Raw genomic sequence first — 17,867 nt, forward strand, 5'->3', positions numbered from 1 at the left:
TCTTTGTTCCAGTTCTGTGAAAAATGCCATTGCTATTTTGGTGGGCATTGCATTGAATCTGTAGATTGCTTTGGGTAGTATGGACATTTTAACAATATAAAGTCTTCCAATCCATGAGCGTGATCTTTCCATTTATTTACGTCTTACTCAATTTCTTTCATCGGTGGCTTATAGTTTTCAGAGTACAGGTCTTTCACTTCTTTGGTTTAATTTATTCCTAGGTATTTTATTCTTTTTTTTTCTTTTTTTCAACTTTTTTTTTATTTATTTTTGGGACAGAGAGAGACAGAGCATGAACGGGGGAGGGGCAGAGAGAGAGGGAGACACAGAATCTGAAACAGGCTCCAGGCTCCGAGCCATCAGCCCAGAGCCTGACGCGGGGCTCGAACTCACGGAGTGTGAGATCGTGACCTGGCTGAAGTCGGACGCCTAACCGACTGCGCCACCCAGGCGCCCCCTAGGTATTTTATTCTTTTTGATGTGGTTATAAATGAGATTGTTTTCTTAATTTCTCTCTTAGATAGATTGTTACTAGTATACAGAAACTTGACATACGTTTTCTGTATGTCAATTTTGTATCCTGTAGTTTTACTGGATTCATTTTCTCATTCTAATATTATTTTTGGTTATTTATTTATTTTTGTTTGTTTTTTTGATTGAACATGCTCAGTTTTAACAGTATAGTAGGGAAAAAAATAGAAATTGGTGGAGAAATAGAATTGGTTGAGGAACCAGAGTATGATTTAAGAAAATTCTTTCAGGAAGTTTAAAGTGAAAGCGAGGTTGTAGCCAGAGGAGAATGATGGAAAAAAAATAGCAAGTTAAGCCTCTAAATACTGTTGAAGCTACTACTAAAATGGTTTTGTTTTTCCAGAGTATACACTGGTTGGGCATTTGGAAGAGGCAGAATAGGAGTACCAAAACACTTGGGAAAAGTCAGGCTAAGATTCTGAATATTTATGAGTAAGGATTTACTGTAATTTCATGCCACTGAAGGGAAATGAAAATACTATTTTAAAAGAAATAAAAGTTGGTTTAACTGTTAATTAGGAAGATATTTTTTTTTTCTCATTCTCTGAAGGACAACTTTACATTGGTATGCAAGATAGTAAGGGATAATATCATTTTTCTTATTCCGGAGGTTTTTGTTAGTGTTTATTATAAGCGTATTATACATTTTATCAGTATTAGAGTTGAACGTTAGTCACTACTACCCCATAAATAGGAACAAGACACAGAATAATGGAGACCTTTGGATGAGGAAAAGTGACTTTTTAGTTTTCTAGGTTAATAATAACATTATTAAAATTGCATTATCCCTATCTCACCCCCATGTCACATATGTTAATACCTAAAGTTACTTATGAAATTTTTTCTCCCAATTTTTTTTTCTTTAAATAAGTTGGCTATTCACTTTCCATCAGAAGATATTCTCCTGGTAACAGCTTCTCCTGTTATTAAAGCAGTTACAAATTTCAAGCAGGTAAGAATCCTTTATATAACTTTCTTAGTCATATATATTTTTGTAATTTCAGTAACTTGCCCAGCAGTTAGTGCAATTATAGTTTTTAAATGTTTAAAATGATAAATGTTCTTTTGATGGTCATTTTAAAACCAAAGCCCAAAGTTTAGAATTATATTAAATACCAGGGCACCTGGGTGGCTCAGTTGGTTAAGGGTCTGACTCTGAATTTTGGCTCAGGTCATGATCTCACAGTTGGTGAGTTCGAGCCCCAAATTGGGTTTGCACTGGCAGGGTGGAGCCTGCTTATGTTTCTCTCTATCCCTCTCTCTCTGCCCCTCTCCTGCTCTTGCTCTCCAAATAAATAAATAAATAAATAAATAAATAAATAAATAAATGTATTATATTAAATACCAAAAGCACCCAACTGATGTTGAATTCCTAGTCTTTCCTATCTTTTCCTCCCACTCAGAGTTACTTTTCAGAAATTTTTAAATAAAGTTCTTTTGAGGAAAAATGCTTTGCAAATGTAAATATGAATACCAATACATATATGTAATTATTATAAGTTGTGTGTGTAAAAATTGTGAGTTTGCATATCAGAAGAGTACTTCTCAGCTAAGTTTACACTTGTAGGTAATTAATGTTTCAGATGTGTAATAAGCATCTCAGAACACTTTGTAGTTCCATGAATTTATATTACATTAGGAGTCTAAGATCATTTGGGTCTTAGTGTTATAGAAAAGTGATCTATAAACATTTTTGATCTGATACCTCACCTGTTAAAAAGTTTTGGCTGATCTTGTAATATACGTATATTTATATATTTATAAATTATGTATATACTATAGTGCTCTAATTATGAATGTTATAATGGCTATGCAAAAAAATTAAGTAAATCATACTTCACTGAAGTATTTCTTCTCATACTTCAGTGAAGAATACTACTATAGTCTTTAATACAAGTTTTCCTTTAGATCCTGATAATAAAATAAAACTTTCTCATGTTGTAAACCCCTAAGACCAAGGGTAATTTAGTGTGATATGTTTTTCCTTTATAACCTTCTTAGAGATATGTAAGATATCTTACTACTGAGGTATGGCCAAAGGACTTAAGGGATTGGGAGAACTAGAGAACAAATTGTGGCTATTAATCTCTAATGGGAAAAAAAAAATCAATTATAGGCTAGGAGCACATACATAAGAGAAAGATGTTTGGCTTTGTCTTATAAGTGTTTTTCTGGAAGACTTAATTCGGTGTGACTATTCCAGAGTTATAAGACTTGACTTAAATTTTTGCTGATTTTGTAAATTTTATATAATAGAAGAAAAACAGTTTTGGATTCTAGGCCTACCTGTTATTTACTGGCTGTGTAGCCTTGGCAAATCTCTGTATCTAAGTTGTTTCACTTCTAATATTAGGATAGTATCTTCCTTGTTTACTTGAAGGAGGTTGGGAGTTTAAGATATACTAATATATGTGAAAATGAATTGGAATAACTATGCAAATGTCAGTTATTCTTAATATTCAGAAGTAGGAAATTGCATCCTTTTTATCATTTATTGAACATCTATATTATGTATGAGCCAGTGTGCTAAGCACCCAGAAGACAGATTGAAAGTATAGAACATACACCAAAAAGTCACTAATGGTCATCTCTGGTGTTGGGGGATGGCAGTCGTGGTGGGGTAGTGTGAGATTTAGGGAAGAGTAAGAAGGACACTTTATTTTATATTAGGTATTGTTTGTTTAATGTTAAAGAAAATGTTTTCATGGCATGTGAAATTTCTAAAGGAGAAAAAAGATTAATAATAACATGTTATTTATGGAGTATTTGCTATGTACCAAACACTTTTCTAAATGTTTTAAATACATTAACTTATTTAATCCTTAAAGTAATCCTATGAAATGGGTTCTTATATTATCCCCACTTACAGATGAGGTAAATGAGTCAGTGAGGCTGGGTAAATCTCCAAGGTGTGTATAGATAGGTTTTCAATTCAGGTTGGCTCTGTAACCCTCATGGTTAATGAGTAGCACTTTCTCAGAATGGTAACAAATCTGCAAGACAAAGTTATCATTATAATGTGGTAATTATCCTTATAGTGGCAAAAAAAAAATTGCGGTTGTATTGCAATATATACGTATTTATTTTTATAAATATATTGTGAATGAGTGCTAGAGCCTGCCTTTGAGATCAAGAAAGGCTTTACATAGGAGAGTGGATTGAAACTGAGACTGAAAGAATAAGTAGGTCTTGCCATGTTTACAAGAGGTTAAATGGAGGCAGGCCTGTGCCAAGGTGATGAAAGTATATGACTATATAATATGTTGTAATAGGTATCAGTTCAGTTCTGCTGGAATGTAAATTCAGTGCTGAACCAATAGTCAGAGGGCAGACCATGGTGGGCTTGTATGCTATGATGTGGAATTGTATTTTATCCAAAATTTAGATGATGCCAAACTTTTGGAGCATTTTCAGCAGGTGAGAACACTGAATTGGAGATATAACAGGTTGGTATTCATCATTGTCTCAGTACCAGCTCAGCCATAGGCATTGGCTGCAATTTCCCAGGGAGAAGAGCCCAATAATAGTGTTCTATGGAACACCGACACTTAAAGGAAGATCAGAGAGAAAGGAAGCCCTGAAAATGGGCACCCTATTTATTAATCTTAAGTCAGAGAGGAAAACTATGAGAGAAGAAGAGTTTGTTTCCCTGAAGCCAAAGATGGCAAAAGTTTAATTAAGTGCAGTGGTCAGTGGTGTCAGATCCAAGGATAGCAGGTAAGATAATGACTCAAAAGTGCCTATATCTAGTAAATTATTGGTGACTTTGAGACAGTTTACACCATTTTCAGAAATTAGTGGGGGGTAACTCTAAAATGACAGTAACGATAAACTTTTCTCTTTTGAAATTTAGCTGCAAAAGGAGAAAAGATAGGGTGGCAGCAAATAGAGAACGTGAAGACTAGCATTAAGTTGAGTTTTATTCTTTTTTTTTTTTTTTTTTAACTGTTGATTTATTATTCTTAGAACAAGCGAGCACATGAGCAGGGGAGGGGCAGAGAGAGGGAGACACAGAATCTGAAGCAGGCTCCAGGCTCTGACCTGTCAGCACAGAGCTCGACGTGGGGCTCGAACTCATGAACCACAAGATCATGACCTGTGCCAAAGTCACATGCTTAACCAACTGAGCCACCCAGGTGCCCCAAGTTTTATTCTTTTAAGGTGGAAGACACTTTAGCGTGTTTACCTATTGAGATTTAGAAACCAGTAGGAAAGGCTGAAGATGAAGGAAAGCAAGGAGTATATAATAAGGAAGGAATCCTGAGGAGGTGAGAGATGATGGCATATAGAGCACAGATTACTGGATTCACCTTGAAAAGGTAGAAATGGGTCATGGAAGGTGGACTGTAGTACGGAAATGTATAGATGGTGGGAAAGAAGTCATAAGAGTTCTTAGTAGTCTCTTTGAGCCAAGAAGTAAAGTGATTTGCTGGGAGTGCTGAGGATGGAATGTGTTTGGGAAGCATTAGAATGGTGAACGTTTAGAAAAATCACCAAGGGTTGGAAGATGTTACTTCGATGTTACTCTTGTCACTACATTGACACATAAACACTGATGGATTAAAAAAGCCTTGGTGGCTAAACTGAACTAGTGGTCTTGTATTCTTCACTTCCAGGCACTCAGTGAAATAAATTAAAGCCAGTAAACAATGGTAATTTTATTAAATCCTGACTCTTCAGTGCACGTCTTTTTAATGTTCTGTGTGATGAGATGGGATGTATGCATAAAGCATTTGTTCCACATATGGGGCTAGGAGGGAAAAGCAGTTGTGCAGTTGCTGAGTTGCAAGAGGAATTAATTACCCTTTTTCTGGAATACCAATTTTACTTGAAAGAACAACTGACAAACTAATTTCATATTTGGAAAATGAGTGAAAACAAGTGACAGTATTTGTTGCCAGGATAACAAAATTATTGTTGGTGACAATAATGAATGTGGTTTTTGATATTGTATTGAGTTGAAATTAACATGTGGAAGATCTCTATAACTTTGTGAACCACTGTTGTCCAGATGACAAATGTGATGTTACACGATCCAAAGTGCAGGATAGACCAATAGATTTCACAGTAGTAGGGTATGAAAATTCTTTGATAACGGTTTCAAATTCTGCACTGCAACTAATCTTTAAGAAACCACACTTGTTGAGTTTTACTATAACATCAAAGAAGAATATACAATTCTCTGAAAAGGCTGCACATCTCTGTCAGCCTGAACTGTCTTCATAAATTTTAACCAAATTAACATACTGCAATAGTTTGAATGCAGATGCAGAGTATGGAAGCAGTTTGAATGCAAAAGCAGATCTATTAAGACCGGATATTAAAGACATTTGTAAAAATGCAAAACTGCCATTCTTCTCACTTAATTTGTTTTGGAAAAAAAAGTTACTCTTATTAAAAGGATATTATATCTGTTTAACATGTACTAGATCTATTCTTAAGTGAATTAAGAAATGTTTTAAATTTTTCAGTTTTCATTTCTAGTAGTTGCAAATATCACTGAGTTTAACTTACACAGACTAAAGTTCTTTGGAGTCCTCAGTCCATTGTAAGAATGTAAAGGGAGAGTCTTGAGACTGAAACGTTTGAGAACTGGTAGGGCCATGTAGTAGGTCTTACAAGTAGTATTGAAGGGGTAGCTGAGGTCAAATACTAGTCTGCAAGGTGTGGTCCTTCCACTGCATACTGGGTATAGGACTGGAGAAAGCAGGTTGTTCAATCTGTGGTTGTGAGTTTTCAGGGTAATTAATGGTTAAACACAAGAGAGCAAGGAAGTATAAGTGGGCAAAACACGAAATGATCTACAATGGAGTCTTGGCTGCATAGGAAGAAAAGTGAATCCAAGAGGATGCTGATGGTTTTGGACAACAGGAAAGAGTCCAAAGACTAGATCACAATAAAGTTAGTAAGTAGAGAAAACTATAAGGATACAGAAACAGACAAGCTGTGCAATTAAAATATGCAGAAGTAAGTAGAGTTAGCCCTCATTTTCCAGGCTAGGAAACTAAGGTGCAGTTACTTGGCTGACTTGCCCCAGTGATAGGATTGTCATTTGAGTTCAAGTCTTAAAATGCGAGTTAGCCCTTTTTTCACTGTATACAGTACAGTTGGCCGACGTTCTTGTTTTATGAACGTTAAGTAGTATATAAAAAGAAATGAAAATATTTTCATTATTTAAAATTCTTAAAAGGAAATATTTTTTTGAAAATTTACATTTTCACCTTTTTGATTTAATACAGGTTTCTAAAGTATTGGAGGAATTTGATGTTGAAGAGCAACCGAATACCATGTTAGAAAATCGCTTTCCCAACATTAAGGTTATAGAATCCGGAGTAAAGCAACTGAAGAGTAAAGAACATGTAAGAAGTTTTTTTTTTTTTTTTTAATTTTGTTAAATGTTTGTTTATTTTTGAGAGAGAGAGGCAGAGCACAAGCAGGGGAGGGGCAGAGAGAGAGGGGGACATAGAATCCAAAGCAGGCTCCAGGCTCTGAGCTGTCAGTGCAGAGCCCGACATGGGGCTCAAATCCACGAACTACAAGATCATGACCCGAGCTGAAGTTGGACACCCAACTGACTGAGTCACCCAGGCACCCCTAGAAGATGTTTTTCTTAATGATGGTCCATTGTTAAATATTGATGAGCTTTCCCTGCTTTCTTTTGAACCCATCTGTACCCCCACCACTACTAAGGTTCCTAGCATATAAAGTTTAGTAACATTGATTTCTTTTTATTAGGAAAATTTATACTTTTTCTGAATTTATTGGGATTATATAATTAGTTTGATTTAACATTTTAGGTTTTACATTTCAAATTAGCATTAACGTTTACATAGTGTCTTGTGTTCTGGGCACTGCAATAAGTGCTGGGATACAACAGGAACATTACAGTGAACTTGGCCTGGGAGGTCTCATTGTCATAGGGAATATAGACATGCACATGTATTAATTATATATACATGTGAAAAGCACAGTCACTGAAGTATTATCAAAGCTCTGATATTAGGGATTTTGGAGGACCTGACAGAAGGAGAAAATGTTTGAACTGGGTTTAAAAGGTGGGTGAATTAAGAGTTCTTGGTTAAGGACGTTGTAGGAAAACGAGGTTGCTTGTTCAGAAACCCAAAGAAAAGCAGCACGTGGAAGAATAACATCGTCAGAGGTACTGTGGTGGAGATAAAGAGAGGAGATTGGCAGACTAGGGCAAACAAATAGGACTGTGAAGAGCTGTTTACATCATGCCAAGATGATTTATTTTACAGTCAGTGGGGAAATAAAGTGGAGGCAGGGATGGTAATATATTCTTTTAGGAAGACAGATCTGATACCAATGTTGAGGATGAAATGGGGTGGAGTGAGTGATAGTGTCCAGCAACCAAACCAGAAGGTGGTTGCAATAGTCCAAACTGATAGAAGGCCTGAACGAAGACAAGAACTGTGTATTTGGAAAGAATGGCGCAGATATGAGTGAGATTTCTCCTGTAAACTTAGCAGGACTCAGTAACCCATTGGATGTGGGAATGAATAAGGCAGTCGAAGGAAACGTGTTGTCAGATGATTAACAATATCCTCAGGTGAGCTTTAGGCAAGATGAGAAGTAGGGTTTCTAGTCGTTTCTCTACAGCAGCTCTAATTTTTCACCCTTATGGAGAAAACACATACATAATACATTTGAAACACAAATAATTTGACAGTAAAAAAAATAAGAAAAAGGACTAAATTTTATGAGAAAAAAATAAAAAATCTGAATCCCAAAACTGGAATAAATTTCTAACATTTACAGTAGTACATATCCTATATAACATCCATGTCCGTTAATTTGTAAATTGAGGTGGGCTCAAATGTAGACTAATAAATTGTGAGGGAATTTATATTAGGGCATTTGAGTAAATCCAAATGCCACCCATTACCATTTGAAGTGTCCTGTATGAGCTCATGTCTGTATTCTCTTATTTGTCCTTTATATTCTTTGATGAATTAGAGATTGTGTGTTTTATCTTCATGTCTACTTCCAAAAATTTAGCAGTAGCCAATGAAAGGAGTTTTTGTGTTTGTTTTTACAACATAAAATGTAAATTATTTTTAAAATTTGGTCAGTGTCTGTTAATTACTGTTTGTCAGATAAAATTCCCACCACATTACATTATCTTCAGAAAGAACTGCATAGAATTTCTGTATGTGTTATACTGTGTTGAATTATCAGTTTTATGTATTTGTTATGCAGCTGAAGAGTTACAGCGGGTAACAAATGGCTCAGTGGGTATCAAGTGCTATCTTATGATTTGCTATGTTTTATAAGTCAAACACATGTCACAGTGTTAATCTCTAAACCATTCCAACAAAGTCTTCTGTCATAGTCACATGTGTGTGTATATATACATACACATACATATATGCTTATTAAAAGCTCCTACTTATGTGCAGATTTCCATTTGATTTTAAAGAATAAAAACAATGGATCACAAATACATATTTTTAGACTCAATAATATTATTAAAAATTAATATAAATGACTTTAAAAGCTAGTACATGTTAGGATTTAAGGTTAATATGTTTTTCACTTAATATGAAAATATCCCCAAAGAACATTTGTGGTTAGGTGATTGTTATTTGTACTTAAGAAGAATGCATGCACGTGCAAACTGGGGAGGTAGAGTGGGGGAGAGAGAGATTGAGACATTGAGATTCTTAGAATCTATGCTCAGCACAGAACCTGACACGGGGCTTGATCCCATGACACAGGAATCATGACCCTGAGCCAAAATCAAGAGTCAGGTACTTAACAGACTGAGCCACCCAAGCTTCCCAAACACTTTTAATATTTTTAGATTAAGAAGACATAATGTAACCTTTTTTACCGCACTGTACTCCTCTGTACCCATAACAAATATGAAGGTATGATGCCATTAGAATTATTAGATCTTCCTACAGTAACTTCCATTGAGATCAGAAATATTAAGGCCTACCTCAGGTATAATATGATCAGAATGCTTGATTTAAAAATTTCTGAATGTTTAGTTTTTAACCTGAGGTCAACATACCTCCCTGAATATAATAAGATTCCCTAAGTTTTAGGCAAAATCTGGTGTGAATGTATGTTTTTTTCCAGGGAAGAAAGACTGTTTTGCCCTAGATTGTCAAAATGGTTCATGGCCCTAAAATGATGGTGAATCACTGGGTTGGAGAATGCATTCTCATGTTTACTCTGATTTGCAATTGCTGTGACAACGTATTGAGTGCCACCAAGAGGCAACCTTAATGTATTTTTTTGCTTTTGTCTTACTGAATTGTGTATTTAAAATGAAACTGTACCCATGTATAAATATGTTTCTCCTCTCCCCTTCCTTGCCCTGTTTTTACAGTGCATTTTAACAGGAGATGGCAGTCAGCATGTATATAAGAAACTCTGTCTGTGTGCTGGAGCTAAGCCAAAGTTGATATGTGAAGGAAATCCTTATGTATTAGGAATCCGTGATACAGACAGTGCTCAGGTAACATTCTGAGATGGGGCCACGGGAAAGGAACATGAATATTTCATAGACTTCCTTTATTTGAATCAAAGTATTCCACTTACAGTGTTAATTCTTAAATTACAGAAGAGGTTTGTTTTGTGATCCATAAACCAGAAAATAGTTATAATGTTTTATTGCCAATTTCAGTTTGGTTGTAGCTGATAATTTTTCCTGTTTTTAGTCCCATGCTGATGTTCTGTGTTCTTTCCATTGTGCACTATCCCAGATATAATGACTAAGCTGAAGGTTATAACTTATACACACATTCATTACTGTATTTTGATTGGGAATAGTGATTTGTAGCCTAAATAATGTAGCAATCTTTTTCCACAAAGGTAAGGCATATCCCAAAATTACTGTACTCCTTAGCAAAGAAATTAATATTCAGATCTTTGTGGTCCAGAATCATGACAGAATCCCAGAACTAAAAAATTCATTTGGTTTATTGTTCTCCTCAAGAACCATAGTAAACTATCCCAATAAGGTGAAAACTGTGTGGAACCTTCTACAACTTCTTCTGATAATTTATTGCAGGGCTTCAGGGTTTCTTGACCCTTCTTGCCAAGAAGCTCTTCCTGGTTTCCAGTCATAATACTTTGTCTTACCTGTAGCTTATTGTTGTAGTTCTGTCCCTAAGGTGATAATTTTATGTATACTAATAATATTTTATATTCTTGAAATTGATGTTTTCTTTCAATCTTTCTTAAAACTTTTTTAAAGCTTATTATTTTGAGAGAGAGAGAGAGAGAGAGTGTGAGCAGATGAGTGGCAGGGAGAGAAGGAAAGAAAATCCCAAGTAGGCTCTGTGCTGTCTGTGCAGAGCCCAACATGGGGCTCGATCCTCCAAACCATGAGCATAGCTGTGTTCCAGCGAGGCTGCCTATATACATGAATTCACTAACTGCTTATGATAATACTGTGTGACAGTATTACTCCCAATTTACAAATAGCAAACTCTAATAGATTAATTATTTACCTATACTTAAATAGCTGTTATCAGAAGTACAATATAAACTTACGCCATTCATCTCCACATCCAGTGCTTTTAACAGATCTTTCTTATTTGCTGTCCTCAGAGAAAGGCTGACTGAAATTAACTTAATGTTTTTTTTTTTCTGGTAGAATTTTAAGCCAGTCAGTTTCAGTGATTATTTATTGAATATTACAATAAGTTTTTGGGTGAATTTAATAGAAATGGTAACTTGACATGGTAGGAAGAGGAAATTTAGCTATTGAGATGTCATCCTGATCCAGTGGGACTATTCTGTACTTACAAAAGTGCCATAAAAATGACCATGGCTTCCCTAAGCTCATTGTGATAATTTTTTTTAGGGGGCAGAAGAGGGGGGTAGAGCCATCAGTTAATTGTCTTATGATAAGAAAGTAGCATTTTTTTTTTTCAATTTAGACATTATCGTGCCTGCTCTTAACAGCTTTATTTACATTATCCTAATGCTTACAGAGACGTAATGAAATACAGTCACTTCTTGTTTCCATTTATATTGAAGAAGCTGAGGCACAGAAGGGTTAAGCAACTTGGCCAAGTTACTAACTGGGGGAAGTTAGTAACTCCAGGGACTCTTAACCACCAAGCTGTTGTGCTTCTCATTCCTGTAAGTTTCGGTGTTGAGTGAGTCCAGGGAAGTGCCAACTGACAGACTAGAAGAAAAGGAATAACCCTGTATGTATACAGATCAGTGTCATGTTAGTAAGTTGGTTTGATCAAGTAGTTAGGAATGTGATGAACTAGAGCTAGTGCCTCTTGCTGCAATTCTGAAGTACTCTAGATGTAATGACATAAAAAGTCAAATCATAAGAGGCATTGCTATAAAGGCAGTTTGTGTGACAGAGGAAAACATTTGTAATATTGGGAGGGTGTGTCCTGGCAGAGTGTGAAAGTGAGATTTTTGTTCCTTTGTAAATCAGGTAAAATTCGTACAATTTTAAGAACATTATCAGTGAAGCCTTTCTTCAAGTATTGCCCACTATTACAAAACACTATCTCATTTTCTTTTTAATATAGGAATTTCAGAAACAGCTTACTAAAGCCAAAAGAATAATGATCATAGGGAATGGTGGCATTGCACTTGAACTAGTGTAAGTATATATTTTTAAATATCATTTAAACACTACTCTATGACTCATAATTGTTGGCAGACTAGAAAACATCCTGTTCTGAAATTCAAAGATAAATAGAACTGTTTTTCATAGATTTTCAAGGAGAAAAAAATCCATTTTATATTTTTAGCTTCATGGAATTCATAGTTGTAGAAATGTCATTGTAAAACATGAGTTTAGGGAAGGTTTTAGGTCTCAAGGGGTCACAGGTGACTGGACAGATGTGATCCATACATGTGTTTGGTAGGCATGTACTATATTGAACAACAATTTAAATGTGCACACCTTTAGAGATTTCTAGTCACAGTATCTACCCGTTTTATTGTTTACACCCATCCTGCTTCATTCATTTATAATGCTACCTGTTGGGCCCATGAAACCCACAGTGTGTTTGACTCCCTATTTCAAGATGTGGTACTCCCAGCTCTTGTTTTTTTGGAAGTTGAAAAATGTGAACCCATCAATTAATGTGAAATACTATCTTAAAATGATATTTCAAGTTTAAAGAACACTGAAAAATAAATATCCTGCTATGGTCTACAGAGCATTCATTTTCTTTATGATTTTATCTGCCATTGGATGGCTGAGATGGAATAGTCTGGACATTTTTAGGGCAGAAAGTTGAGTCCAACTACAAAGAGGACAAATTTGAATCAAAGTAATGAATTTGCCAAAGCCTTGTCCATTCCTATTCGCAGACTAGGTTTTTGCTCTTCTTTTTGACAGGATGGTGATTCCCAGTGGAAGCTTCTAAGAGTTCCTAGATTGCCTGAGTACTAGAGATGGCAATCATTCTTGTAATTATGAAATTTATGGCACTGTATGGAGAACAGAGAAAAAACTGGAGATTCAAAATCAAACAGGTCTAAGAAGGAGGCACATGACAAATTTTCTCCATCAGCTATCACCAAAAGTGTAACTGAATACTATTATTATTTACACTGGAAAATTTTCCTTGCATTCAGAAATGCTCAGTCTTAAAACATGTAATCCTATTCCTCATTTTCTTGAGGTTGGAGATATAAGACTATATAATCGGACAAAGCTTATAATTTTATATTGAATAAACTCTGATAGTTTAAGAAAGGCTGCATATAATGCGATTGTCTCAGCTTAGGTCCACTGAATGATCAGGTGTTTATCATCTCATGGTGAAAAATGCCATATACAAACCCTTTTTGCTCTTTAATAGCCCTTGTGTTCCCTTGAGGCTAATGCTGATTTTCTTCAGTGTATTTTTATTTCAATTACTGCCTCTGTTTTCTTCTTTACTAGTGTAGGTTAATCTTTTCATTTCAGACATTTTTTTAATGATTTCAAAAAACCGTAATACTTCACTGTTTATTTTTTAAAAGTGGTTTTAAAAATGAAAGTATTTCTACTATATATGTGATACTACCTCCATGGTAATGTATCTCGCTGAGGGCATGGTTCATAGTCTAAGGGCATCTTGTGAGGTAGGAGGTGTATAGATGTTACTCGTGGTTACTTATAATTGTGGGTGGCCTACTAGCCAAGCATTAGTATTTTAAACTATATTGATACTGTGTTATACTATTATATTACTTTAAAATTTAAAAAAAATGGTAGAGGAGTTTCTTAATAAAAACTAAGGAGAGTGTTTCATAATAACTATGTGCCTATATGTAAATTAAAATATGAAATTTATTACTGAATGTGTATTCTACTTTCTGCTCATCAGCAATCCTATGTGATTTGAGCAACATAGAATATTCACCAAATAATCTGAAATTTAGTAACTAAATATTTTTTTCTGCGGTAAGGGAGCAATTGTCACAAAGCATGTCAGGTGACCTGAAATCAGATGTACTAAACCTTTTTTTCTATCATTTATTTATTGATCAGTTTGAATCATTTATTGAGAAGTTAATGTGTTACATTATAGCAGTCTGTGAAATAAACATGGCAGTACTTTGTACCACAAGTAAATGTTAAAAGTTCTTAACACATAATACTCTTATTACCTCTATAGGTTCTGATAAAGTCCTAGTATAATTAGGATGACCATATATCCTGTTTATCGTGGATGGTCTCAGTTCATCAATTGTACCAAAACAAGTAATAATAGCAGAAAAATATAATGGACTTCAGGGACTTAGTGAAATGAATACTAAGCAAACCACATTCTCTGTGACTAAATGTAGAGATAAAACAGCAGATCCCCAGGAGCTCCGGCTGTCTCATTAGTGGTGATGGCCTGTACACTCCATGGCCATTCTGCTCTTTCTTGATTTTTCTGTGAACCGGATCTTTCTTCGGCTGAATGGCTTAGAAATTATTGAGGTGAGGGGCGCCTGGGTGGCTCAGTCGGTTAAGCGGCCGACTTCGCTCAGGTCACGATCTCCCGGTCCGTGAGTTCGAGCCCCGCGTCGGGCTCTGTGCTGACAGCTCGGAGCCTGGAGCCTGCTTCAGATTCTGTGTCTCCCTCTCTCTGACCCTCCCCCGATCATGCTCTGTCTCTCTCTGTCTCAAAAATAAATAAACGTTAAAAAAAAAATTTTTTTTAAAGAAATTATTGAGGTGAAGGGAAGGGATTGCAGGGTAATGGTTCCTTTATAACAAAGTTAAAATTGTAGTTAATAACTCTGATTCTCTCCTTTGAGTACACAAAATATTTGTTACCAAAGAGTATGCTGTTGTCAATACTGTAACCATATACCATGGATCCATTCATCCATTATTGATTACACTATAACCACATCAACAAAGCACTGCTCACTCCTGGGAACCGTGGGGAACATTCGTATAGTAACTGTTGGAGAAATTGAACCCTTAGAAGTAATGCTCATTGTAATGAAATTTTATTTGATACTCAGTTACACATGCTTGTCATTTTTATGTTCTCTCAAATAAACTGGATAAATTTATTGTTTATTCTACTTTAGCTCTTATTATCCTGAAAGAGTTTTACATTCTTCCTTATTTCTGTTTGCCTTAAAACACTTTCTTTTACCTTTGGAGAAAATTGTTATTTACAAAAGAAAAAAGAAAAAAGATTGCTACTCAGACTTCTTAAATTGCTCTGAGTAACTTTATTCCTTTTAGGTATGAAATTGAAGGCTGTGAAGTCATTTGGGCCATTAAAGACAAAGCCATTGGGAATACTTTCTTCGATGCAGGTGCAGCTGAATTCTTGACTTCAAAGCTCATTGCTGAAAAACCAGAGGCTAAAATTGCACATAAAAGAACCAGATATACAACTGAAGGTAAGTATAGCATCTATTCATTAATTCACAGATGAAACTGTTTCTTAGCTGTATAGAAAAAGGCTATAAGAACATGGAGTAAAAATACTACAGTTGAGAGACAGATACATAGATAATATTTATTTCCTGTCTCCATACACAAGATTTAGACTTTCAAGGATTTTTTTTTTTCAAGGTTTATTTATTTTGAGAGGGAGAGAGCACGGATGGGGCAGGGGCAGAGAAATAGGGAAGGAGAGAGAGAGAAAGGGAATCCCAAACAGGCTCTGGCTGTGAGTGCAGAGCCCAGTGCAGGACTCAAGCCCACAAACCCTGAGATTATGACCTGAGACAGAACCAAAAGTTGGATGCCTAACCAGCTGAGCCATCTAGGAGCTCCTATCCAGGACTTTTTTTTTTTTTTTTTAATGAAAACTGTGTATAATTAAGACTGGAAATTTAAAGTGAATTAAATAAACCAGCCCATCTGCATCTTTGCAAACAGGTGGTACAACTGGACAGCACCTTAGGTAATTTTACAAAAAAAACAAAAAATGCAGTAAGTTAAAAAGGAAATACAAACCTAGATTTTTATTTAAGAGGCTTTTTAAAATTTTTACCTTTTGGCTTATAAAATTCAAAAAATTCTGTAAGTGTTGAGGGTGCTAAAAGTTGACAAAATGTTTAAAAACTGTTGGCTAATTGTTTAATTGAATTATAACTCATATATTAGTTTCAGATGTACAATAGTGATTCAGTATTTTTATACATTATGACGTGATCACCTCTGTAGGTTTAGTTACCGTTTGTCACTGTACCAAGTTATTACAGTATTGACTATATTTCCTATGGTGTACTTTATATCCCCATGACTTATAACTGGAAGTTCATACTTCTTAATCCTGTTCACCTGTTTATCCTGTGCACCAGTTCCCTCCCCTGTGGCAACCACCAGTTTATTCTCTATATCTGAGTCTGCTTCTGCTGTGTTTTGAGGTTTTTTTTTAAATTATTTTTCTAGTTTAACTTGCCTGCATTTATTGTAAAATTTTTATTGAAGTATAATTAACATACAGTGTTCTATTATTTTCAGGTATACAGTAAAATGATTCAATAATTCTATACATTACTCTGCTCATCATGATAAGTACACTCTTAATCCCCCTTGTTCCACACACACATCCCTTCACCCACCTCCCCTCTGGCAACCCCCCGTTCTCAGTTTTTGAGTGGGTTTTTTTGAGTCTCCTTTTTCTTTGTTTCCTAAATTCTACGTATGAGTGAAATCATACGGTACTTGTCCTTCTCTGAGTTATTTCACTTAGCAGAATATCCTCTAGGTCCATCCATGTTGCAGATGGTAAGATCTCATTCTTTTTCCTGGTGGAGTAATATTCCATTGTGTATATGTGTGTGTACACATACACATGCACACCACATCTTCTTTATCCAGAAGTCTGTCAGTGGACACTTGAGTTGATTCCTTATCTTGCTTGTAAATTATGCAAGTTCACATAGGGGAACATACATCTTTTTGAATTAGTGTTTTCATTTCCTTTGTGTAAATTCCCAGTAGTGGAGTTACCAGATCATGTGGTAATTCTGATAATTTTTTGAGGAACCTCCATACTGTTTTTCATAGTGGCTGTACCAATTTAGATTCCCACCAACCGTGCACGAGGTATCTTGTTTCTCTACATCCTTGCCAACACTTGTAATTTCTTGCTTTTTGATTCTAGCCATTCTGGCAGGTGTAAGGTGATCTGTCTCATTGTAGTTTTGATTTGTACTTCTCTGACTAGTGGTTTTGAATACTTTTTTATGTCCTTGTTAGCCATCTGTATGTCTTTGGAAAAATGTCTGTTCAGGTCCTCAGCCTCTTTTTTATTTTGGTTGTATTTGTGTTACCAAGTTGTAGGAGTTCTTTATACATTTTGGATATCAACCTTTTATCAGATCTCACCCTTCATATTGACCATGTATTTAGTATGGTTTATATTCAACACTTGATTGAAAAATTACCTGTTCTGTAGCTCTATATCACAAAATATTAAAACAATCAATACAGATAAGTTAGTTTATGCTATATATGAGAATCCTGACATTGCCTAAAAGCTTGAGAACACAAGTATACTTCTCTGCCTGGAAGTTTTTATATCATTTGAATTTTGAATTGAGTTTTATCTTTTCAGGAAGAAAAAAGGAAGCACAAACCAAAGGTAGTGCTGGCAATATGGGCAGTGCCTTGGGACCTGATTGGCATGAAGGCTTGAATCTTAAAGGAACAAAAGAGGTATGTGTTCATACACTAATTAAACATGTGTAGATGGAATTTTAAATTCTTGAACCATTCGTTGAAGACTGGTTACAAATATAGTCCAACAACTGCTAGGTCACTTAAAATCCATAGTGCTAGGATAGAACCAAGCAGCTGGCCCAGTTCCTTACCTTAAGAGATAAGTGGATATTTAATTCATCAAAAACTGACTGTTCAGAGTGGCCAA

General features: G+C 35.4%; 1 protein-coding gene and 1 long non-coding RNA gene across 3 annotated transcripts in view; one reads left to right on the top strand and one right to left on the bottom strand.

The window, feature by feature from the left end:
* LOC125169848 (pyridine nucleotide-disulfide oxidoreductase domain-containing protein 1) overlaps positions 1-17,867 on the top strand; it is a 28,858-nt gene that overhangs the window by 3,378 nt on the left and 7,613 nt on the right. Inside the window, exons 2-7 of one of the 2 annotated variants that reach the window (XM_047865637.1) lie at positions 1,403-1,483; positions 6,771-6,890; positions 9,890-10,018; positions 12,063-12,136; positions 15,224-15,384; positions 17,556-17,656. In XM_047865637.1, the coding sequence (XP_047721593.1) occupies positions 1,403-1,483; positions 6,771-6,890; positions 9,890-10,018; positions 12,063-12,136; positions 15,224-15,384; positions 17,556-17,656 (666 nt within the window). Of the gene's footprint in view, positions 1-1,402; positions 1,484-4,637; positions 4,668-6,770; positions 6,891-9,889; positions 10,019-12,062; positions 12,137-15,223; positions 15,385-17,555; positions 17,657-17,867 lie in introns of those variants that run through there. The other variant, XM_047865638.1, reaches the window with a different exon arrangement.
* The window catches only part of LOC125169850 (uncharacterized), a 54,938-nt gene continuing 44,829 nt past the window's right edge, over positions 7,759-17,867 (bottom strand). Inside the window, exon 3 of the long non-coding RNA XR_007153809.1 lies at positions 7,759-8,169. This is a non-coding gene — a long non-coding RNA (uncharacterized LOC125169850). The remainder of the gene's footprint in view (positions 8,170-17,867) is intronic.

Source organism: Prionailurus viverrinus, chromosome B4 (assembly GCF_022837055.1).
Source record: "Prionailurus viverrinus isolate Anna chromosome B4, UM_Priviv_1.0, whole genome shotgun sequence".
Classification (NCBI taxonomy): domain Eukaryota; kingdom Metazoa; phylum Chordata; class Mammalia; order Carnivora; family Felidae; genus Prionailurus; species Prionailurus viverrinus.